The sequence below is a fragment of the Scomber japonicus genome, chromosome 1, assembly GCF_027409825.1.
Source record: "Scomber japonicus isolate fScoJap1 chromosome 1, fScoJap1.pri, whole genome shotgun sequence".
NCBI lineage: Eukaryota > Metazoa > Chordata > Actinopteri > Scombriformes > Scombridae > Scomber > Scomber japonicus.
The window spans coordinates 20395525-20422245 of NC_070578.1; the positions used below are offsets into that span (position 1 = coordinate 20395525).

Consider the following 26721-nt stretch of genomic DNA (forward strand, 5'->3'; position numbering starts at 1 on the left):
CTGAATCTTATATTTCAAACCAGTTGTATTAGTTTGATGAATGAGTTTTGACTTTTTGTGTGCATGTGTTATGCCAACAAGAGTAATGTTACATAATCACATTTATTTATTTTATTACTTTATTAACATTTAATTCCTTTTCCTCTTTCCCAAAATGATGCTTTTAAAAAACGTCAATCCTATTGTTTTGAATGCTTTGGAAGACTAATGATTTTGTTGTTACAACTCAGACAAGCCATAGTCTGCCGTAATATTCAAAAATATACAACTCAGTAAAGATCACACTGGAAACTTTGTATGCAACTTTCATACTGGTTCTTGAAAACTGACTTTTATTGCTAATAACAATTAAAAGCTTTTGTTGTTAACCTCAGTTATTTTGTCATTATAATAAAAATAATACTGCTGTCTTTGTGAACATTATATGCATCTTAACCTGTGAAAGAAGTATCAAAATATGTATCCCTAAATTGAAAATACCTCAGAAATAAAGTTGTTTCCATTCATATCAATGCAGTCAGACACACATTGTGAACATGCAGCTTTATCAGATTTAAATATTAAAAGAGTATTAAAGTGGATGCTGCCAAGTGTTGTCAGTAAACCAGGTTGAGGATATCTACAGTTGAAATGGTCTGCTAAGACACCAGAATACAGGAAATGGCATCTTCTCCGTTAAGAATGTTCTGGAGGACCCTAGGACACCCCCCATGTAAGATTGCCCCATGTCAATGCTTCCAACGTATTTTTATATTTACTTTGTAGTCCGTGGTTTTACTTGTCATGATGCGTTCAAGAGGCCAAACCCAAATTCAACCCCCACTTTCGGGCTCCTCCCCTAAACTACCCCTAAACTTCCATTCTCCAAAAAAAAAAGAAAAAGAAAAACATCCAGCGTTATTCTCAATCCATGGTGAAATTTCTGCAACATCAAAGTAGGTTATGTTAACTGTTCAGGATAACAAAATCTCACCTAATGTACGCCTGTTGTTTATCTTGAGACATTTCTTACAGGATTATGTGGTATAAATCTCAGTTGGAAAGATCCAGCCTCATCCTCATGTTTTGGTTTTGTTGTTCGGACTGCTGCTGGCTAACTCGCTAACTTTAGCTTAGCTAATGTTATCTGGGAAACGAGCATCTCAGCTGGAGTTTAAAAGTTTGGGAAGCTATTTAACATTACAGCAGCCTTATAAAAAGCAGACGGGCGAGGGTATTTTTCTCCTCCTGGATAAAAGGGACCGTAACAAGTTAGCTACTTTAATGTTTAATGGGTCTAGCGGTGCCTAAACTGGTCAACGTAACGTTAACTAGCGTATAAACATCACCGTGTTTTTAAAGTGCTATCATTATTTAAAATATAGTTTACTTACTCAAAACCAAAACGAGTAAGAGGAGGAGTATCGTGTTGACTGAGATAAGTAACTTTCCATAGTCGGGCTAACTGTTATCTAATTTATGTAGAAGGTAACTTTACAGACAAAGGTGATGTTCATGTCAACACACTAAAGCAACCGGTTAGTTAACACTAATGTTCACTACCTGTCTAAAACTATATACTAAACTCAGCTTTAACCAACGACAGTAACTTCAGTGGGGAACTGTGAATGAAACATTAAAGTATGTAGACTGGAAATGACTATAGGATGAGTTCACAATTTTTCAACTCTGTCAAACATGTTTTTCTTGCTGTAATCATTTTCCTGTTCATACTGGCTTTTACAAGATCGCTTCATAATGTACTTACAATGTAAGTGATGGGGGGCAAAAGCCACAGTCCTTCTAAGCAACAATGTTTTTTATCTGAATATGAAGCTTCAGCTGTCCAAATGTGTCAAGATAATGTAGGCATAACCTTTTTTAACCAAACTTCCACTGCAGTTCAACAGGGGTACACGAAGAGGGAATTTGATGCCAAGAAGACTGTAAATGTGACACATATCCACAAACTAATGCTGCTGAAGTCCCACATTAGCTTCACATCAACTTTTGCACAAAAGAGTGTGTGAACACACTGTAGATTTTGGCCCCCATCATTTATATAGAAAACATATTTGATGTGGATCTTTTAACAGTGTGAGCAGGAGGAATAATTATAGTAAAGAAAACCTTCTTACAGTGTTTGTATGGACTGTGAACCTATCTCTTAACATTTGAGAAGAGAAGTACTGCCAATTCATTTAATATTGATGTAAATGGTGGGGACATGATACATTTTTTGTTCAATTTAAAGAAAAACTTTGTTAATAGTTTTAAATAATGTGAGGTCTAATTTATGCTTTCCCATCACTGCAAATATTGCAAAAAGCCCTTTAAAGTATAACATGCTCAAGAAAAAACAATGGCAAGATGAAACATTATATGTTGTAGCTTAAGCCAGAACGATATCATATGTACTGTGAGATGATAGGAATTTGTCTTTTGAGGTTATCCATACAGTTCATACAGAGGTAATTGTGTTTTTTATTATTAACTGCTCTGTGGCAGTTACTATATCACAAATACTTCAATGTCGCTTTATAAAAGTACGTATTTTGTGATCGAGGGTTTTCAGCAAAAATGATTGCTTACTGACATTTTTTTTTTAAAAAGTGCTTCAGCTATTAGATTGGATTGCTGAGTTATCATTCAGTCAACCACATCCTCACTCTTGGCCTCATATCCTTCTGCCAGATGATAGATATATGAGAAAAAAGAAAACCACTTTGTTGACGCATCACTTCTTTCCTCTCCAGTGGCCCAAAGATGATCCATACATAGCAGAGGAACACAGAGCAGCAGAAATGTCTCCCAAAGTGCCAGGTGGCCAAGGCAAAGGGGATTATTCTGCAGTGCAGGTAGCAGTTCGTGTGCGTCCCCTGCTGCCCAAAGAGCTCCTGCACTGCCACGAGAGCTGCATCACTGTGGACTCTGAACTTTGTCGGGTTACTCTAGGCCATGACCGACACTTCCTTTGTGACTTTCTGTTCGAGGAAACTTGCTGTCAGGAGGAGGTTTATTCTGTGTCTGTCCAGCCGCTCATAGATGCCTTCTTCCAAGGTTTCAATGCTACAGTCTTTGCCTATGGTCAGACGGGCTCAGGCAAGACTTACACCATTGGAGAGGCTAATATTTGTAAGTTAATTGTTTTATCTTTTCTTGCATTGCCTGCTTCTCTTGTTGTTAGCTCAGTTTATTCTGCATTAATGTGAACTAGGCTCCAGTAGCCTTCTGCTATCATTACCACTGCTATAGCAGCAGCCAGAAAGATGATAGACCCACTGAGAAAGTATCATCAATTGGACTTGTCATGTTTGTTTTGCAGCTTCCTTTAGAGATGAGGAGCAGGGTATCATTCCCAGGGCTGTTGCAGATGTCTTCAAGCTGCTAGATGAAAATGACCTCACAGACTTCTCGGTCCGAGTCTCCTATTTGGAGGTCTACAAAGAGGATTTCAAGGACTTACTGGAGGTGGAGACTGCAAGCAAGGACATCAACATCCGGGAGGATAAGGGCAACATTGGTATGAAATATCAATCTCTTCATTTTTCTATCAAAAATCAATATTTAATCTATCAATTAAATATTATCTTTAAGCATATTTTGTGTTTGTGATGTGAATTATGATGCTGCATTTAAAGTTTTTCTTGTGTATGTTTATTCACACATTACATTTTGTGTGTGACTTCCTAGTTTTGTGTGGTGTGAAGGAGTGTGAAGTGGAGGGTCTTGATGAGGTGCTGAGTTTACTAGAATCAGGAAACACAGCAAGGCACACCGGTGCAACTCAGATGAATCCAAACTCGAGCCGGTCTCACACCATTTTTACCTTGTACATGGATCAGCGTCGGGGAAGTTCACGCCTTTATGGGACTGCTACAAGTGCTGGACCTCAAATGTTGTCGTCCAAGTTCCACTTTGTGGACCTGGCTGGCTCAGAGCGCATCTTAAGGACAGGGAACACTGGAGAGAGACTGAAAGAGAGCATCCAGATTAACAGTGGTCTTCTGGCATTGGGAAATGTTATAGGGGCACTGGGTGACCCCAAGAGGAAAGGCTCTCATATACCATATAGAGATTCTAAAATCACAAGGTACAGTTTTAATAAGTTATTGAATATTTAAGTATATTATTTTAACAGAAATTGGTATTGAACATCAGTTTGGTTTAATTTATATTATTACAATTTTTTCCTTCTTTCACCTAGGATCCTAAAAGACTCTTTAGGAGGAAATTCGAAAACGCTGATGATTGCCTGCATCAGCCCGTCTTCCTCAGACTTTGATGAGAGTCTAAATACACTAAACTATGCCACACGGGCCCGAAACATTCAGAACCGGGCTACAGTCAACTGCAAGCGAGAGCCAGACAGGGTGGAAGGGCTGGAGCAACAAATCAAGGCCCTTCGCAGAGCCCTAGAAAACCGGCAGCGTTCAGAGACTCGCATTATTGCTCACGCTGATCCAAACAGGAGACCTCGACTCGGCGAGGGAGAAATCAGCAGACTGCAAGCTCAGAGTGCCCACTACAGGACTTGCACAGATACTGCATACAGGTTAAAGCACATTCATTTATTAAGATGAATTTAGTCTGCAGGATTTAATCTGTGTTGTCTTTAGAAAATGTGTTTTGTGTGTATGTGTGTGCACATGTATACATAGAATATCTAAATATGTGTGTTGCATTTCCTTGGCCATGGAGTCATATGTTCATTTGTGTTCATGAATAACGCATTAGCTATTGGTGGCCCATGCACAAATTTAGCATATGTCGATAGAAAGTTAGGATATTAAATTCTGGCATTTCATTGTTTTATTTTGTTGAATATATTTAACGTGATTTTTTCTCTGCTCTTTTGTCAACAACACTACATATTTGTGCATGCAAACCATCACCATGATAAAAACCTGTCCTAATTCCAAGTGAGCCAAATGGGTGCTGTATTTAAAGTGAACCAAATTAAGTTTACTTAGATTAAAGAGGATTGATATGATTTTTATAAATCCCCCCAAAAAACAAAACCAACAAAGAATTTACAAATACTATCTAGAGTCCAGTACAGTTTATGCAATTTCATTGTTGTCCAAAAAATATTAAAACCAAATAAAAGAGCTGCACTTTCCTATTGGCATATTCCTGAATTCCTGAATTGCTGAATTGACATGGCCAGTACGACTTAATTTTTGAGTTTCAAAAGGGAACAGCGCTCTATTGAAAAGATGCTCTGGTGACACTGACTTTTGCAGAGCTCCAAGAGATCCATGACATTCTTTAAGGACAATAATTTAGGTTATTTGCTTTGAGACACAAAGCAGAAGTCTGCTTGATCAGACTTCACTGAAGTGAGTGTCTCTCTGGCTGAATCGCTCAACAATTTCAAATTTTTATAGATTAAAGAAATCTTAGTGATTGTATATGGCTGTAAATCACAGGTTGCTGCGGGAGCTGCAGGGTGAAGGGGCACTGACTGCGGAGCAGAGCCTAAGAGTCAAGGAGTGGCTGTGCTCAGTGGAGGAGGAACGAAGCGGATTGACCACTGCTTCTGGACCAGACAGCGGTATCGAAAACATCTCCACTGAGGACAGTGTTGCATTAAGGAGGGGAAGGCCTTCTGTAAGCAACCATGTATATCTCTCACTCTCACAAACAATTAAAAATGGTTTAGTGAAATTTCATGAATTTATGAATTAGTCTTTAAATGTGTTTTTTTTTTTTTACCCAGGCTGTGGATGAGAGGTGGAGCCATGAACATGAGAAAGATGGAGAGAAAGAGGACAGTATTGTCCAGCTTCAAGCCCAGATCCAGCGGTTAGAGAGCGAGAACACAGACTTCTTAGCAGCTCTGGAGGACGCCATGGAGCAATACAAACAGCAGGTCAGACTCAGAGGAGTTGTTGGGAGATTGTGTTTCCATTGCGCAGTTTAGCCACAGCATGCCATATTTATTGATATTTCATCAGCGTCGTCACAGCAGACCTGTTGAAATATGGTCCAAATCCAAGTCCAGTTTTGTAAAAGTCCTTATTTTCACTTTGATAATAGTTCAAATATAATTTGATCGGTTTTGTCTCTCAGAGTGACAAGCTGCAGGAGCAACAGGACCTGATAACAGAGCTTCAGTGTCTGCTGTCTACCCCAGGGCTGCTAGGCCTGGGCTTTAACTCAAGGCCACGGCCACACACCGCCCCTATGAGCTCCATGCAGTCCAGCCTGAATGGAGGCTCACACAGACAGGTAATCAACCAGCACACCTTGTTTCTTTGCCTGTGATGTTGTATGGACTAAAGCAGTGATTCAGGTGTCTTCCTGTCCAAGAGGAAGTAGCACTTTAAAAGGTTTTCAGTGGTAGGAATTGTAGGTGCCTGCTGATTTAGGACTGGGCAATATTTCAATATTATATCGATTTTGTGACTTGATTTTGTCATAGATTTTAGATATCGTGATATGGCATAAGTACCTTGGCTGCATTACAGTAAACTGATTATATTTTCTGACGGTACCATACTGTTCTAACTGTTCTGTTACTTGCCTTTACCCACCTGCTCATTATATACACATTATTTAAGATTAATGTGTAAATATTTTGTGAAAGCACCAATAGTTATCAATAGTCGAGGTATTTGGTAAGAAATATTGTGAAGAAATATTTGATTTTGTTTGTATCGCCCAGCAGTAAGTTATGGCTTATAGGCCCCCAACACCATATGCAGGCTCATAATATCAGTTTGGAAGGCTTTGATATTAGCCAAACACATATTAAACCTGATTCAATAGAAATGTTTGCTTGCAGCTAAACAACATGGTTTGTGTGTCAATATAATTATTCTTGAAATAACATAAAGCACAATATTATATAAATGTATCTTAATTTTTTTTGTACCAGAAAATACCAAAGCTGGCTTATTTGTAGTTACAGGTCAGTACAGTGAACTATCTTCTTAATGCACCTTGTGGTGATCAGGATGCCGGCCTCTATGAGGATCAGATGATCCCTGGAGGAGCAGAAATGGAAGACACAGAAGAAGAGGGCAGTCACTCCAACTTCATCCGGGATAGACGCAGGCATGTTTGTAGGAATCATAATCTGCAGTTTACACTATAAATTGACATTACAGACTGATCATTCACCAAAAGTGTTCATGCCATTGCACCTGTGCTCATCTTACGTATGAAATGTATTGAAGGTAACGCTTATGCTTTTCCCAGGCTGGTGAATTTGACCTGGACCAAGAGGGACATGCTCTCAGCAGGACTAGCAGCTGGTGGGAGAGTGCTCATGTCTCACCTGCTTGAGCCAGGCCAGCACCCCAATTTAGCCAGAAAAGCATGTAAGTCTAAGCTGCCTCAGATGCAACTATTATATGTGTTATAACGGATTTGATGGAGCATTTATGGTAAAGCCAAGTCAAAAATCACTATTTTTTTATTTTGTACTCAGATGCTTTCTATTCTAATACTACTGTTGATATTCTTTGTGCACAAATGCTATTTTACACATCCACAAAATGTTTCTGCAACCACCTTGAAGCAGTGTCCCCTCCTCATTACACCACCCTAGTGACCCCTCGTATTACTCTCTCCAATCTCTGTGCAGCCAACTCCAGTGTTGGGGATACATCTGTGCGTGAAAGTATGAAAGGTTTTGAAGGCGTTTCAGAGTGGGGTCTTCTTCAGGCACAGCAGAAGATTCGAGAATTGTCTGTCACCATCCGCATGAAAGAAGAACTCATCAAGGAGCTGGTCAAAACAGGTAGACATTCAAATATCCCACTCAATGGAAGTGCTGAGTTAGAGGCTTTCTTGTATGTTTTTTTTTTTTTTTTTTTTTTTTTTTTTACATCTAATGTGTGTGTGTGTGGGGGGGTTTCTAGGTAAGGATGCTCAGGCCCTGAACAAACAGTACAGCCATAAGATCACAGCTCTGGAGAGTGAGGCTGTGCAGGCACGGCAGGAGCTGCAAGAGGCCCAACGACAGCTGCAGGATCTGGAGCGGCAGGAGAGAGAGATCAGTGCGACAGACAGGACCAGAGCTCAGGAATGTCGCAGGAAGATCGCTGCTGCTCAGAGCAAAGTTCAGGTTTGACTTTCACACCGCTGTAGTCAGTCATAAAAGCATGTCAAATGAGTTCTTACCTGATGACTTTCCATGATATGTAATTAACAAAATACCTGATTCTATATTCTTATAGATCAGCTCTTTGGATTTATAACCTTGAACTTCAAAATGGGAAAAATGTTTTTGTTTATTAGGTTCTCAGTCAGCGTCAGAGGGATACTGCTCGTTTAGCTAATCTGCCCGCACAGAGTGAGCGTCGTGTGCTAGAGTTGGAGCGCAGTGTTTGGTCCATGAGGCAGCAGCAGGAGCAGCTGCAAAAACGGCTGCGCCAGGAAAGTCAGCAGAAACGACGTCTGGAGACAGAGATGCAAAGACGAACTCACAGAGTCAAGGTACCAGTTAAGACCATTATTCCCATAACCTCAGTTCAGTACAGTCACATCAGTCACCTACTTTCAGCAAATTTCATTGAACAAATTGAAATCAATAACAAATATCACACCTAAGGCTGCAGTTTTAGTGGAGGATTAATCTAATAGGAAATGATTCGTGGTGATGGGACAGACTATAATCCCCTATGATTTTCACTATGAATTAATAGCAGAGATCTCTGGTTATAAAGTTGGTTCTTCTTCTGATGAGTAAATTTACAACCAAACTGCTCTCAGTTTATCACATCTGGAACAACATTTTTGGAATATGCTTAAGCAGTAGTTTTCTTTGTTATATGGTAAATGCATTGTTTGCTTTTGATAGACGTAGTTTCCCTCTGCACTTGCACACACTGCTGTAATCCATCTTCATCTTCTCAATCCTTCATCTCTTCCGCAGGAACTTGAGATAAAGAATGAGCAGCAGCAAAAGATCCTGAAGATCAAGACTGAGGAGATCGCTGCCTTCCAGAGGCAGAGACGCAGTGGCAGCAACGGCTCTGTCATCTCATTAGAAGAGCAACAGGTGGGAAAATAATCGGTCTTAAGGCTGATTTATGCTCCGTCGTTGTCCTTTCGAAGTTATGTGTCGAGGGAACGTGTTGCTAGGGCGTGTGACTGTGTGTGTGTGCGTGTGCGTGTGGTTTCAGAGGAGTCTCTATCTGTATCCTTGTTTATCTTCCGGTCACAGTAGCATGTAGCATTGCGCTATGTGTGCTAATAACAGAAAACACATTTTGTTCATTATTAATAAACGAAGCAACTGCCGGACGGAGGAACTGACGCTTTGACCGGACCAATCACAGCCCTTGCGGTCCGCGTTGCCGTGACCCGTAGTTACGATTTTTTGGAGGTGCACGTCAGGCTACGGCGTAGGTGTCTGCGTCGACGCAGAGGGCTACACGTAGCTACACCGTCAGTCCGACGCAGAAGCATAAATCAGTCTTTATCTGTTAATATAACACACACTGTAGCTCAATAAGAGTCACTTTGATAGGGATGGGTTTTTAAATAAATTACACTATATGCATATATTTGCCTGTGGTGGTGGTTTAAATTGAATACTCTATCTTGACTGTCTTCCTGTGAGCAGAAGATTGAGGAACAGAAACGCTGGCTGGATGAGGAGATGGAGCGTGTGCTGGAACAGAGGAGAGGCCTGGAAGGTCTGGAAGGAGAGCTCACTAAACGGGAGCAAATCCTGGCCAAGAAAGAAGCCCTGCTACAGGAACGCAGTGGACTGGAGACGAAGAGGCTCCGCTCCAGTCAGGTATTAACAAACACATACAACTCAGCTCTGTGGCACAGTAAATAAGAAAATGCTGACCCTCTTGTATTGGTTCATCTTCCCTCCAGGCCCTGAGTAAAGATCTGGTGATGCTAACAGGGCGTATCGAGTCTCTTGAGCAAGAGCTGAGTGAGAGGAACGGTCTCCTTCGCAGCAGCAGTGCTCAGGACTCTCAACAGATTCGCCAAGAAATCTCCAACCTGCGTCAAGAGAAAGATTCACTGCTTAAACAGAGAGTGGAGCTGGATGATAAGCTGCGGCAGGGAAATCTGCTCTTGCCTGAGGTCAGACCCTACACTGGGGTTCAAGCAATAAAATAAAAGATGTCCTCTGGATATGTGTTTGTGTTTTCACAGTGCTGACAGCTGAACACATTTTAGTTGCTCAGCAGAGAAGGATAAAAATATGTAAACATGTATTGAATGGTCACATAACAACAGCAGGAACACTGAGTAGCAAGCATGTGGCAAGCACTAACTAGTCCTCACTGGGTGTTGTAATATAAACAGTGAAGGAATTTTCATACATAGGATTATGAAAATCAAACACAGACAAGCAGACCAGCGGTCCTTTCTTGGATCAAATTGTACCTGTTTCAGTCTCCCCACAAGCCTGTTGCCAGGAGGAGCGGAGCATTAAAGTATGGAAAGGGTTCTGCATGTTGTGACTTGGGCCAAGGCTGTCTGCTGTGCAGGAATCCTTATCTGGACAAGAGGTTTAACTAGACATGCAGATCTCCTTGATGTTGCATTTCACTGTGTCAACACAGGCACTTTTATATGTAGTTTGTTTTATATGTGATCAACCCAGTTTGGGTTTGTCTATAAATCCTTCTGTTACAAGACATCCATATATCCTGGGGTTTCTGCATTGACAAGCTCAAGATTTCTGTAACATTACCTGTTTGGGATTGACCATTCTCTCTGATGTTACTAGGAGGAGCGAACCCTTTTCCAGCTGGACGAGGCAATCGAGGCTCTGGATGCAGCTATTGAGTACAAGAATGAGGCCATCACTCAGAGACAGAGGCAGCTCAGGGCTTCTGCCAGCATGCTCTCCCAGTGGGAGATGAATCTGATGGCCAAACTCAGCTACCTGTCTGCCTCTGAGACCAGAGCTCTGCTGTGCAAGTACTTCGACAAGGTATCCTCAACCCGAGATTCAGTTTTATTTACTGTCTTTCCTACCCATGTGTATGTTCAAGCATGTTAATGTGAATGTTTTCTGTAGGTGGTGTCTCTGCGTGAAGAAGAGCGTAAGCTACAACTTGCCCTCGCCGAGCTGGAAATGCAACTAGATGAGCAGCAGAGGCTGGTGCAGTGGCTGGAGAACGCTCTTGATCGAACACAACTCGACACGGATCGCAGGCTCACACAACAGCAGAGGGAACATGAAAGGAGTGTGCAGCTCTTACTGCAGCAGTGCCGTGGTGTGTGTTACATTTACAAAAAACAGAAGTTGCATGCTTGTGTTTATGAATAAGAGGAATTCCAACAGGCATTTACTTGTCAAGGTCATTTGTATTCTATAAATGAAAGGCAAATTAATATATTGACTGTTTTCTGCTAGTATCTTGTACATTTTTACATTTTTTTCCAAATACAGCCATTAAAATTGGCAGTATTTGCATACCCTCATGTGTATGGCCTCCTGTCCCTGCAGAGCAAATAGATGAGGGCCTAGCAGGAAGGCTGCGGCAATACGAGGGATGGATTCATAACCTCAGCAAGGAGCTTAACCACTACAAGGCGGCAAATCTGGAACTAAGCAACAAATTGAGAGAGTTCAGTTCAGTCACCCAGCCAAAGGAGTATGCTAAAGGTAATGTATTATTCCATCAAAGAGATCATACTTTTTCTTATGATAATCATTCTATTCGCGTCTCAAAGAAAGAAAGAAATATGCTAGTAAAGTTAGTAAATCATACTTTGCTTTTTGTCATATAACATGACCTTTAAGTGCAAATATCCTCAAGAAAATACACTTTTCTAAGATCATTACACACATTTCCAGGAACTACTGTATCTCCTTTCTCTTGCTCTGCATTTTGACAGCAGCACTATGCTGTTCCTATGCCAACTATTTTGTGATGCATCAATCACAGAGGACCTAATTTGCAGGAACACACCGTACGTCCCATTTTAATTCCTGGGCAGTAGTTCATCTCTAAGCAATCAGCATATTTTGAAATTTCTCTGTGACACAGCAATACATTACAAAGAATATCTTGATGATCCTGTTTTGTTGTCTTGCCAGATAACAGAGATGACATTTCAAACTCGCAGTCAATTTTATCCCTATCAGTGTAATTCTCGCAGGAGGTGAAAATGTGCTGAAGTTGGTTTCTGACCTTTTAGTTACCCTGTATTGAATATTCCTTGAACTGTTTTGACCAAAACGGCCAGTTTGAGCCTGAGCATCCCAAAGACTCTCAATGGGGTGAAGGTCTGGACTCTGTGGTGGCCAATCCATGTGTGAAAATGATGTCTCATGCTCCCTGAACCACTCTTTCACTATTTAAGCCCGATGAATCCTGGCATTGTCATCTTGGAATATGCCCGTGCATGCCTGTATTAAACATAGCCCTTTTGAATGCATGCTGTAATCAAAGCTAAAGGCAGTCCAATTTTTTTTTGGCCCGGCAGTGTATAATGCTTATTGGTTCATGCCTAAAAGCTATTCCTTAATTTACACCCATGCATAGGTGGTTATACAACAATATATCTCTGTAGATTTCTGTGTATGTTTATTTTTATATTCAATAAGTAGTAGCTCTAAAATCTGTTGGATTATCATTACTGTTCAGAATCTATCATCTGAAGTCACGTGATGTGTTGTCTTTTCAGCCATGCTGTCTGATGGTAAACCAGCAGGCATCGGCAGTGTGGAGAGGCTGAGCCGCTGTTCTGAGGACAGCCAAGGAGGCAGAGGAGCGGCGCATCCTGACAAACCTCTGAGGTCCAGGGAGGAGATGCGAGAGCTGGTGAACACTCCTCTCCCATCCACTTGGCGACGCTCTTCTCTCCCCACAGAGGAGCCTGCTGTCATGGATGAGCTCTGGCTCGGAGCGCCTGGGGATGTTCCCGTTAATCGTGTCATTCAGACAGGGATGGGGTCCTTTGGTGGGCAGACATCCCTGCCTGTAGTTAAATCTCGCAGAGAGTCCCGCCGCTCCAGCCTCAGCATCGGAACAATGATTTCAAACAATGCATTAATTGACGTGCGGAAGAATCCTGTCTGAAAATATATCTAGGTAGTGTTTGATACTGAAAAGCTTTCACATAGTTTTTCTCTGTGGTTTCAAAAATATCTTTGTTGTGTAATCCATTTTTAGTTTTTGTTTTTCACTTTTTGTACTTGTATATAAAGTTGTATATAAAGTTTTTTGTAATGAACACAGACACCCACTGATTTTTATACAAAGTAACGTCACTAAAGTAAAGCTTTTTTCCATTTCATACAGTAATAAATATAGAAGGTAAATGGTCTTACCAAACTTGAAAGTTAATAAGACATGAATCATTATTACAAAATGAGGTTCTTGCTCTCTAATCATGTAGTCTTTTGACCTTCTGCAATATTTTATATTAAAATGTTTTTGCTTTCTAGACATCTGTGTTCATTTATATGAATATGAATATGTATATTATATACTTCTATCTTCTGTACTAATTTACAACTTAGTTACAACACACATATAAAGAATGTATTTCTGCTATCTGTAATCTTTTATAAATTGATGTTCAGGTTGGATACTATCACAGCTGATGGAGACATTGAATGAAAGCTTGTTAAAACGCAACCAGTAATACTGTTGCTTGCAACCTTTCAACTGAAAAGATCAGTATTACCACCTGGAGCATGAAAAACATCTGTGGTACGTCCTAAATTACCACTAAAAGCTAACATCTCAGTTGATTTGATGATAGCAGAGGAAAAAAATCACTAAACCTGAGGTAACATTAAGCTTAAAACTGGTTTGAGGTTTTAGCCAGAAGATGAGCAGTGGAGAGAACAGCAATAGAATTAATTTCTCAAAACAGTTGACCTCATGTAACAAGCAGTTAAATCTAAATCTGACTTTACATGGAGTGCCATTTGCGGTCATCAAAGATATTCCTCCATATTCCTGATCAAAAATAATCCTGCTGCTCTACTTCTTAAATCAGAGCTCAGTATATCTGACCTGTTCAATACAAGTGAAAGACAAATCAGTAAGGAAGAGATGTGATATTTCTTTAACATATTATCTCTTGTGGACAGAGCACCTCACTTCTGTAATAGTGTTGGTATGAAGACACTGTCTGAGCACTAGAGGGCAGTGTAACCTCACTGCTTCACATGAGTCTGAGAGTCCAGTGACAGCTTTTTACCACTCTGGGCTCAAAACTGGAGTACTGTTAAAATGGCCTGTTATTTAGTAGGCCAGTAAAGAGTTTATCAGTCATTTCAGCCTGTTTAAAAAGAGGATATTCAAAATACTGAGTAGAAACACATCAATGCCTAACGAACAGGAGATTTGGTGGTACTAAAAATCACAACTGATGTTTGGTTATTCACCCCTTCAGCTGGTATTTACTAATGAATCTATTCAAGTGCTTCTGTTTGTAGTTCAATTTGTATTTGAGACAATTGCTCAAGTAAGTTTTTTTTTTTTTTTAAACCACACTGATGCAAACTAAACTCTGGCTTGAGTACATATTATTTTGAGGAATTTAGGAAACAAACAAACACACATTCACATCCATCTCGCTCTGTAAGGGGCTTGGTGGTATTTGGGGAGGCAGTGGGCAGAGAAGCGTGGAGGATGAAAGAGGCCTAACTAAGTCATTTAAACAGGAGAGCAGCGTGGAATCCCGGGGTACAGAGATGATCCAGCTTCTCTGAGGGGAGAGGGGCTGGCTTCAGATAAAGAGGCCCAGTGTATCTTTGGAGACTCAGCAGGATGCAAGAAGAACCATAGATGGTGCATTAGCAGTGCAATTTTTCATCCCAAAATTGTAAGAATATAAATTCTCGCAGGACAGTAAGGAGGAACTAGGATTAAGTGAACATTTTACTGGGGTCCAAATTTCAAAAACTGAGGATTTAGTCTTAATTCTACAGATACAGTGGTGGAATGTAACTAAGTACATTTACTCAAATACTGTTCTCAAGTTCAATATATTTCCATTTACTCTGTACTTCCACTCTACTACATCACAGTTATAGTTACTTTTCAGATTTCGATTTTACCAGTAAAAAGATTGTGTTTTGTGCTTTTAATATTTAATATTTAGCTAATTTTGTAGAGAGATGTTTTAACTTTGTCTCTTTCTCTGTTAATCAGTGTCAAAAATCACATTAACTTTTTTTGATTTATTGTTGTTAAACCTAAAAAAAAATTTTTTTTAAAAATTCCTCCAAGAGGATGGAGAAACGTTGCAGGTTTGTTATAGGCTATCTGTATCTATAAATGTAATAGGTTATAAACCGAGTGGGCCTGTTTGCATCATTTACTTTTGTAATGGAGTTTTATATTGTGGTATTCATTTACTTCTACTACTGCTGAGGGGATAAGATGCAGACAAACAGTACCTGGTGAGATGTTATATTGTTCATGTTCAGGAAAATCAGGTCTTGATAGTGGAGCAAGTTGGTTTATATTCTAGGAGCAATATCTGAAGTCCTCAGGTAAGTTCAGGTGTGCTCTGCTGATATTTGGTATGAAATGCATTCGGCATATTTAGAAGGCCTCGGAGATACACACAACACTGAATCTAATTGTGCGACACTCTGTCTTGCTACTAGCAGTGGGGGGCGCCAAATTCAGACATTTTCAAACTCTATATAGGGGCTTTAAGTGAGGAGTTAACAGAAAGGGTATACACACTGTGTTTTACTGCCTGTATGAATTATATTAGCTGTACTTTTTTATCACTGGCTTCATCAATTGGCATCTAGAAATGATGGTGATGCAAGCATTTAAAAGACGGTGGCCCAAAATGGCAAACACACACACTTTGTCTTCATCACCTCTCTCCTCCTCTTCCTCCTCTCTTTTCCTTTTCCTCCTCCTTTTTCCTCCTCCTCCTCTTCCTCCCTCTCATGCATCCTCCTCTCTCTGCTCCTCTTCCCACTCCTCCTCCCCCTCCTCTTCCTCTTTTCTCTTCTCCTCCTCCACATACTTCATACAATTTACACACACACACACACACACACACACACACACACACACGGAGACCATTTGCGATTGGATATTTAGTAACTTGCCCGTGTGACGTCAGTGCAGCCGGGAGGAGGATGCATTTAGAAAAAAAAGGCAGAGAGGAGGCAAGAGGAGAGCACTGGAGGCTCCGGCAGGGGACACGGCGCAGCCTCAGGACCGCGGACAGCATCGTCTGACGGGAACCAGTGCCTGGACCCGCAAACCTCCTGATCACGGATACAAACACACACAATCCAAGGAGGACCACACACACACACACACACACACACACTACTCATCCACAGCCCGACACACAAGCGCTCCGGCAGCTGATGGTGTGGAATTTATCGATCCGATCCACGCGCTCACCTGTTTGCCACACCGAGGTTGCGCAGAAAGTCGTGCACATCTGGATCCTGAACGATGCTACCGACTGACACCACATGTGGATGTTTAGGTCTCCGTGGATTCAGGAGGCATCTCTCACGATGGAAAGTAAGAGTCTTTTGGATTTAGTGGTCATGACCTCGTGTAAGTTTCCGCGGATCAGACCAGCTCATATCATCAGAATGAATGCATCTTCTCTTGTGCATGATGTAGTGGCCTGATATTTGACACATGCAGGAACCAAATGTTGTAGACCTTCTGCGTGCATTTAACCGTACTATTTTCAATTCTGATTAGTCAAATTGTGAGGAGGCTTATAGACTGAGAACAAATTCAATTTCCTCTCAGTAAAATTGCACGTGAAGCAAATTTATAAGATATGGTTTAACCCTTCTGACAAAGACAACGTTAGGCCATTTATTCTAACATTAATGCTCTTATGTGTTGGCCTGCAGGTTTGTATTTTATCAAGAGACATTCACAAACCCTCCAGTATAAATGAGCCAATAATAGCAACTTCACACTTTATAGTTGAATGTTTATTAGTTCATCTGCTTGAGCAAAATCAACCAGTTTACACACAATAAAGGTAGCACCAGGTCTGCTGTATCTTGAAGGTCTTCATTTGTGATTTTTAAAAATAATTATTATATTAATATTTGTTAGAGTTTTCTCCTTGACATACAACCAAAGTGACGCATGCCTTGTCACTGCATTTATTTCCCAATTAAAACGACTGACGTCAGACGTAATGACAAAGAGAAGCGTGAGTTCAGCATGAGGTTATTTTGAGAAAACGTATATTATATCTTAAATGTAGAGTTGTAACCTTAAATTTCATTTCATTTAATTTTATTGGTTGCTTTTGAAGCATAGCAATATTTATTTGGGGGGGAAATCAAATGAACCCTGAAGGTTCAGGATTCACTAAACGGGTGACAGCATGATAATAGAATCATAACAATAATAGTAATGCAGCAATGTATAGTTGTAAAAGTAACAAAGGTGACTGATAATTGATAAATAGTGTCATGTTCAATAAATTGCAATGAGGCGGAAGCACTTAGGCCTACATGCTCCCTGACAGTGAACCTTTTGTGTGTAGTAATTGTAAAGGTAGTTCATTCTAAACAAAGCTCAACTTTCACAGTATTTTAAACATTATCATGTGGAGCTGATTAAAGAGTGAGTTTTCCTGTGGAGGATTTGAAGAGTTTTTTTGTGGGAATCAGGAAGTATTAAGCCCCAAAACACAGAACACAGTCACGTAAGCATTAAATCTGTTATTTATTTTAATTCATGAATTAATTCCACTGTTGTGTGGCAGATTGCCCTGCATCAAAAGTTTCCAAAAATGCTTGGAAGCAGCCACATCACCGCATTTCACTTGTTTTTGCTACACATACAGTAGAGATTGGATGTGAATGCCAGAGGAAACAATACATTTTAAAGTTATTCAAGCTATTTTTTGAATTGATTAAATATAAATGAAATAACTATTTACAAGTGTAATTAAAAATATGCATTTCACTAATGGCAATTACAGTCATGTGTAGCCTACCTTTTAGCTAAATGAAGCTTGTAATCAGAAATGTATTATAACTCCATCATTTTCTTTGTTCACAGGAAGCCACAGACATACCTTTTGCTGTTGCTGTTTTCTAATGCAAATATTGGAGCCTGTTCCTGTCTTTGGTTATCTAGCTGTATGAGTGTTAATCATCCATCATAAAGCTAGATAACCGAAAGTAGGAATGACCTCCAAACCCTCGACTCCCTGCGTTTATGAGAGGAACAAAATGAAAACACAAACACAAGAGGACGTGCTGTCTTTTCAGGTAGGTCCACAATACCGTTTTTATTCATCTGAACATGCAAGTTAATTTACACTTTTGCCAGAGGCCTTGGCTTTTTTGCCACATTGAGGCAGAAAAGTAGATCTTTTTATTTTATTCCCATTTCTTACATTTATCTGTGCACAACTACACAAAAAACAAGTGTCCCCCTTTGCTGCTGATTTGCTGCAAGTTTAATTACTTTTTAGAAATGTACTTTTTTTTTACTGACATCGCAACTTACTTGATTATATTAAGGATTATTTAGTCATTTATGACTTGATAATAATCATTTACACACAAAGTCAAAATCAGAAATGTTCTCCTTTATATAGAAAAACATATTTCAGGTTAAAACATCAAAACCTGTTGTATTAATTTATTCAAACATTCATGAATGTTACCTTGAGATAGAGACTTTCAATACCTCATACTATTTCTTTTTAATAGTACTCAGTTATTCCTTCACTAAAGTTCCTGTACTGTTGCTGCAGAAAAAACCTAAAACATTTACAAACCAAGTCAACCAACTCCTGGTTAGAGGGCCTCTCACTTTAAACTGTAAAACTTTATACAGTATAACATGATTCTAATATAACTGACTTATTATATTTTATAATGAATAATGTATGTTTCAGTTCATAATTCTTAAAATATCATCAAATCAGGTGTAACTTATACATTTACTGAAATACTCAAATGTGTGCTGTAGATATAAGATGTGTATAACATCCTTTAAGTTTTATGTGCTCACTCATATCCTGATTTTACAGAAACCTCTTCACTGTCTTCATATTTTAAGCATCAAAGCATGAAATTATATTTGTCTGCTGTTTTATAAAGATAGAAATTAACTGCGTATAGCCTCATTAATCCTGCATATTAACACTACATTTGAATATCTGAGCAAAAAATGTAGGCTACTGAAAACTGTTTGCAGTTTCACAATTCCAAGAAAAGAAAGCTTCAAAAGGCTTACATGAACCAAACAATGCCCTTTGGCATAGTTTTTATTATTGCTTTTTTTTTTCTAAACAAAAACCCCAAAAAACCCCCCGAAAAAAACACAACTAAATGAGCCGTAGTTTAATTTAAAAATGCAGATTATGCAGCAGTATTATTTTTACAACCTTTTTACACATATGAAGAAACCATCAAATATTTTCCTAAATCTAAATGACCATGGAGCATCATTACTGTGCAGAAAGGCCTCGTCCTGTGATTAAAGCACATGCAGGTTAGAGCTCACCCTCCTTCACTGCCAGAACATCATGTTGTCTGTATGGAAGCCATCTTGACAGAGTCTCTCAGCTGCCTAAAATGGTTGTGTTGGCACAAAGCCGGGCCGCGTTAATTTGTCCATCGTTAGCTGTCTATCACACTCTAATCACCGCCGTCTTTAAGGTCTCCTCGCTTAAGTCTCCTTTCCGGGTGTGAGCTCACTAACTAGAGATGTAACTAATTAGTAAGATGACATTTCTGAGGTGACATTTCTGAGGCCAGTCTGCGGTTCAGTGTACGTATAACTGCTGTTGAATGAATGAAATCAGTGAAGCACTGGTTGATGTGACAGGAGATTAAATCAAAGCTGTTTGCTGGTACACCCAGATTCTACATGAGAAAGAAATTACACTTATCAGATATACAGTAACCAGCAACAAACCAACAAATACAGTGAAAGATATTTTATTGGCCAGTAAATACTGGACTTAAACTGTCATTTTCCAATCTAAAGTAATAAAGACTAAACAGTCATTCACCTTTCAGAGACACTGTGACCACACAGTGACTACACTCCTTATCATCTACCGTACAGGGTTTGAAAACATTCTTGAATTAAATACAACATAAAATACAATTTACTACCTTAACAATATAATAAAAAACACATTCTTATAGTTTTAAAAGCTTTACAGGTGTATTTATTTATTTATGTATTCTGTTATATATTTATTATTCATTTATATTTACTTTTACTCTCAAATATCATATTGCACTTAATTCTTTTTAATAATAACAATTTAAAAATATAATAAGAAGGCTGAAACCATATGAAATATTTCCCTCTGAACTGCTTTATGAAGCAGTGAGTTTAAAGCCACAACACAACAGTCTGAAACTCATATAGGCAACATCACAGGCTGCTGTTATACTTGTATAGTACTACTAATAATTCCTAATATGCAGTGTTAATTAATGGATTCATTATTAATCAGAATGTTAAGGCCAACTTGAGGTTGTCCCATAAACAGTAAGGATAGATAAGCATAAATCTCAATTTATTATTTCAACAAAATCTCAAATCAAACCTATGAGCTTAATAACAGAGAGCTGAATATATTATTTCACCCTGAAACATGTTTTTTTTGTGGATTAATAAACATGAACTGTAGCATAAGGACAGAGGTGAAGTTAAATGGAAGCAAGACAAGAGGTTATAGTACAGATGCCAGTACATAGAAAAGAGAAGCACACACAGGCCCTACACAGGCCAAACGACAGGAGCTTATTTACACCTAATTAATGGCCATTTATGTCAGGGTTAAAATGCAGGGAAATACGTATATCTTTCTCCCCATATGTCCATTTTCTGTCATTTGCTCACATTTACAAACTCTACACACTCTATAAAGGACTGCAGTGTAAAACAACCTTCTCATTTTTGTTTTCAGTCTTTAAATATTTCCAAATGTTGGTCTTTGTCGCTTCTTCTGGCATGACGTCCTGCTCCTCAGAATTATGTTCTTGTTGATCAGAGATAATAGACTATAATAGAATATATTATATGTATACATAGGTTAATATGGAGGTGCATTAGCAGGCACGTTATAGGCTACACAGTCAAACACAATGAAGTATATCATATCATGAAAAAGAAAACAGCATGGCTATGTGACACAGAATAATTACCCTGCAGAAAATAGACTATACTCACTTATAGGCAGGTCTGTCTCAGCCTGTGTTGAAACTGTGAGCATGACCCTCACACACACACACCCACACACACACACACACACACACACACACACAGACAGACAGACAGACAGGATGACGTGCTGCAAAAATTAAACGCTTCTTGCAGGTTACAGAAAGTCTTTATCCAACATTAGTGCTCTCTGTTGGCCTCCCTGCCAGACCATCGCTGCTGTGGGATAAAGCAGGCCTTCCAAAAAAAAAAAAACAGGAGTGGCTTTACAAAGGTGGGAAATAAAGGAAACAATCAGGCAACTCCAGACGATAATGAATAGCAGCCAGACAAGCTCTGCATATTAACATAATTGCATAGAAACGAGGGGAGCAAAGAGAGTATTTAAAGGCGCAGCAACACTCAGCGTGCCCCCCCCCCTCCCCCCCAGTGTGATCTGCTGAACAAGATGTAGGTCTACATCAAGATTTAAACTATGGATGGGTTATGTGACAAGAGAGACAGTTTTATGCTTTTAGCATTTAGTAACTGGTTACTATGAGCATCATTTAAAGGTGCAGTACATATTTCTGTCTATTAGACTTATGATTGATACCTTATATGAATCCTAAACCTGCACTTAGAGTATATTTAAAATATTAGCTACTGTAACTATATATGTCAGTAAATGAAAATGCTCATGACAGGATTTTAAAAAGAATGGCTTTTTTGAAATTACTAACATTATTTTAAAACTTATTAGTGAGGTTTGTTTTTGCAACATAAAGGAGAATGCTGTTTTAAAGCCTTTCCAGTCATAGCATTTCAAATGTTCTGGGGGAAAGTGATTTACTGATTTATTTTATATGTTTTTTTTATTTTTTATGGGCTTAAATGTAGTCCATTGTAAATGTATTGAGTGCAGAAATTCTGAAAACTGCCTATAACCCCCCCCCCCCACACACACACACACACACACACACACACACACACACACACACACACACACACACACCACCGCCACCACCACCCCCATCACCCCCATGTGTACATTTTAAATTAGAGAATGTAACCTCCCTTCATGAGAAAAAAAAATCCTAAAATAAATTCCTCAGTGTTTCACTGTTTCCAAATTATTCCAAAAAATTGTAATTATTAATATAATGCAGTTATTGATATCAGAATGTTACATTCAAAGCAGTCAAAGAGTTTTGACTCCTTTTGACTATTTATGTTTTCAGACTGGTGAACACATGCCACATGCATTTGATGTTAAGAGAATCATCAATCATTGTTTACATGTTATTCTGTCTTTACCATGACAAAGATAAGCTTTGGTTTGAAGAATCAGTGCAGTGGCTTGATAAATAAAGGGGGAACTGTTCCTTTATTAGGAACCATGCTGTAATTAGACAAGCAATGTGGGGGAGGGGCCAGTGTGAAGCTGAGCTATAAAATGAGCTCATATTGTACAGCACAATACTGTACCACTACCAACACAAAGCACATGTGTAATTTAGATTTATTAGGTCATTTTAAAATGCCTTTTATTCACAGATTTGAATATGTGTGTACGTGTGTGTGGTTGACTCAGACTGATTTGTAGATTTGAATTAATATTATCCTTATGTAATTACAAATCACCAACAAAGCTTTAAGCCTAGTTGCTGAAGATTAAGGTCTGTTGAAAATGTATTTGGATGTTATTTGGTATCAGATAGTTATAAATATTCACCTCTGTGAATTATGATGAGAATGTTGAAACTAAGTCTTACAGGTGTAGTTATTAATGGAGGAACCTCAAGTTAACTAATTTGCACCTGTACACATGGACAGCTTTTTTGCGGCCCTCTCAGAGGCTGCAGGTTGGTGCAGCTGCAGGAGACCTGTTGGTAAACAGCAGCCATAGTCCACATTATTATTCTGATCCTAGCTTCGCTCCACAATGGCTGCTTTGTGAAAGGGGCACTTGACAAAGGTCCGCCACCTCTTTTTCCCAACGTTGTGTATGTGAGAGGGTAGCTGCAGTAAACCCTGGGCAGTGAGGTGGGAATGACCTCGCAGACCAGACAGTGGCAGATGCTTGCATTAGCACTGCAGCTATAAGAGTGTCTCCTGGAAAAGTTGCTCCTTTGTCTTCCTGCCTCTTTATGTCTGCAAGTGTCTCTCTCACAGTGTGCGTGTGTGTGTGCGTGTGTGTGTGTGTGTGTGTGTGTGTGTGTGTGTGTGTGCGTGTGTGTGTGTGTGTGTGTGTGTGTTTTCCTGCTGTGTGTGTGAGAAAGTATGTGTACATGCCAGAACTAAAGTTAACATTAATTCAATACCAAAACTAAACTCCAATTTGCAAAAATATAAATCTCCTGAAGTCCTGGATATCTGAATTTCCAATATCACTTGAAAGCAGCATTGTAGCCATAGTTTTAAAAAAAACGGTTAAATGCTAGAAATCCAATTAATATAAAATCCAAGCGATATCTATGCATCAAATTTCACAGAAATCCATTTTGTCTGTCAGACTCACAGAAGAGAAATAACTTTTTTTCCAGCTTTGTTAATAATTAAATAAAATATTAAATGGACACTTCCATTATTGCAGACACTAATATTCACAACCCTATTAAATCTGTACCAATCGTATAAAAGATAAAGAGAAGCAGGTTTCATAACTGTGATGACTTAAATACTCTTAACACTAAAAAAATCTTGTGACTACACCTCACAAATGCTGTACTCAAACTGGCAGCATCAGCAGAAGAATAAGATGTGATATGTGAGTGTGTCTTAGTCGGCACAGTGAGTGTTTTGGGGGGGGTTATATGATTAGTCTCTATTACCATAAGTCAGAAGCTGAGAATAGCATTTTAAGGAGGTTTCATTCAGATACAATACTAAACACTGATCACACACAGAGTATGACTGCATTGGTAAAGTGTGCTGGCTGGTGAGAGAGGACTAGACATGTATGGCTGTGAGTCATTATAGGTTTTGTTTTCTCTTAGTGAATCTTGCTTGTTCCAAAAGTACAAACTACTGTAAGCTTCAATTTTATAGTCATGACGCAGACCCGGCTTTCCTGGTCTCATGTCTCAGTACCAGAACCTGAACAGGAACTACTGAGCTCCCCTGAAGGCAAGACATTGAATGTTTTATGTCCCTGCAGCCTTCTTTCTCCCCACAAGGACACCGCAGCTGCGATCCTGTCTTATTCTGGGGATAAACACGATTATCCTGCTATGGCTTGTTCTTGGCTTTGTAACAGCGACAGGGGACCTTTCACAGCTCCCTTTTTCCCATGGTCGAGTGGGTTTGAGCAGCTAAGACCCCTGATGTGGACCAGTCACCATTCATCGGCTTTAGGCCGGAGCAAACAAGCACGTCACAGTGACCATGAGGCAAAGAGATGGAGATATAAACACTGACTGTTGAAAATGTTAACTGCATTAGCACTGAGCTACAGCTCCTTATAGATATAAGCTGTCTGAAGACTCTTTTGTAACTCATCTGTTGTCTTTAAATACTGTGACTGAATAATTAACAAAATCAAATTGTCAAATCAAAAAGACTTCTGTGCAAAAACAGAAAGTAAAAATAAAGTAAAAATATTTTGTACACACTTGTCTGTATATTTATACTTGACAACAGTATACCGTATTGTACATGTGATAATATAATAATAAACAAATAACATGAAGAAAATACTATAACTTTTTTGATCATTATTATGTATTATATAGTGCCAGTCAAAATTGGACGCTTTCTCATTCAGTGTTTCAGGAGGTGTGTCCAAACTTTGAATTGCTGAATATGTATTTTATCACAACATTTATATTATCTCTTGTTTTATTAGAAAAGAACAAAATACAGTAATTAATTGCAAAGTAACTTGATATTTATTATTACTGTTTTTATTCAGGCAAAAAAAATTAAGTCAATGTTCACTTTTTAATGAGATTTCAATAGCTTTTCAGGAGAAACCTCTTTTGGTAAATAGACCTTTAGTTAAGATGTTTTTTGTCAAACTCCTGTTTCCAAAGTCAAAAATTAACTCTCACTCTCAGTTATTATTGTAATTACTATAATTTAACCCTGTTTTAAATGATCCTAGAAAGTGTGTATTTTAGGACAGAACAAGATGTCTGAGGAATGAATTTCCATTCTCCCCCGCCAGTCGCTCAGACTGCCAGTCAAGTTCAAGTTCACAAGGGTAAAAATGTCTGGACTCTTCATTCACTGCTGTTCCTCCCCCTTAGCCCTCCCCCTCCTCCTCCTCGTCCCTCTCTCCCCGTGCTCTGTGGTGACTGCATGGCGTTACTATGACAGAGGGGCTGTGGCGTTGTTATGGCAGCAGGCTGGACGGCCCAGCTATGTGCTGGTGAAAAGGACAGCCTGTCAGAGAGAGAGGGGAGAATCAGGTTCCCCCAACAGCTGGGCACAGGCACCCCCTCCCCTGCAGTCGACCCCCTCAGGCCTTTCAAACACCATCCAGAGCCTGGGAACACCAAGAACTTCACATTCATCATCTTCACACACCCTGCACACCCCTTTCTCCCTGCTACTTTTGCATCCATCCACCACTTAATATCATTCATCTCCTGCATTTACCAGCAGGAAAACACACACACACAAACACACACACACACACACACACACACACACACACACACACACACACACACACACACACACACACACTGTCTCGCTGTCCTCTCCGAGCTCACACTGCAATTCACTTCATCACGGCAACATCTACCTTGTGTAATCAAGTAAAGATTACAAATCAGATGTCACAAATGGAAATTAAAAAAGAATGATGTGTGTGTTTGTGTGTGTGTGTGTGTATGTGTGTGCGTGTGTGTGTGTGTGTGTGCGCGCATGCGTGTGCGTGTGTTTTTGCGTATGCATGCACCCGTGTGTCTGTGTGTGTGTGAGAGAGATTTTGTTGAGGTCTCATTCAACTTTGAGCATGAAAGACTGATCATTTGCATAAACTGCATGCTGTCTGAGGGGTTTGGGGGGTGGCAGCCATACTGAGAAAAGATATGAGAGGGGGAAAAAAAGCACAATTCTGCATTGTGGGGCTGCAGGAAGAAAGAGGAGGTTTGAATAAGAGAGAGGGTGAAAATTGGTAAAGAAAGAGTCTTACCTTGTCTCCCAGTGGGATTAAATTGTCCAGGAACCTCTTTATATATAATTTGGTGAATCTGGCAGCAGCATGGCTGCGGCCATGAACTCACAGTGAGCTCCCGCCTGAACGTTGTTAATATATATATATGTATATATATGTTGAGATGATGCAACCATGAAAGAACAGTGTATGTTCATAATTGTCTACTTGACTTAATTTTATCTTTGTACAAAGAATGCTTTGTGTTCATGTTGAATTACACAGTTGGCTCAGATTTCTTATGTTTTGTTGTTTCTGTCTTTTTTTTTTTTTAGAAAAGCGCTCACATGATGCTGATGCCACCGCGTATTGGATGGATGATCTTCAGAGCTTACATCAATGTGTTCATTATGGAGTGTCAGGATTTTGTCACTAATAAGGCTGAGTAATGATGCTGTTATTTGGACTTCAAGTACAAATGAATGCAGTTTTATAAACAAAGCTCATAAATGTAAAAGAAAATAAAGTTTCACACGTCCTACACAGACA

At 39.4% G+C, this 26721-nt stretch overlaps 1 protein-coding gene across 1 annotated transcript; it reads left to right on the top strand.

Moving 5' to 3' along the window:
- The first annotated feature begins 893 nt into the window (after positions 1–893).
- kif7 (kinesin family member 7) lies at positions 894–13347 on the top strand. The gene is made up of 20 exons (XM_053316178.1): positions 894–935; positions 2736–3114; positions 3305–3502; positions 3673–4072; positions 4187–4534; positions 5412–5592; positions 5702–5854; positions 6055–6213; positions 6890–7041; positions 7186–7307; positions 7574–7729; positions 7851–8056; positions 8230–8427; positions 8867–8992; positions 9560–9736; positions 9823–10038; positions 10691–10897; positions 10985–11183; positions 11417–11575; positions 12601–13347. The coding sequence occupies exons 2-20, from the start codon at positions 2784–2786 to the stop codon at positions 12993–12995; spliced, it is 4083 nt and encodes a 1360-aa protein (XP_053172153.1). The 5' UTR covers positions 894–935; positions 2736–2783; the 3' UTR covers positions 12996–13347.
- Positions 13348–26721: the final 13374 nt, after the last annotated feature.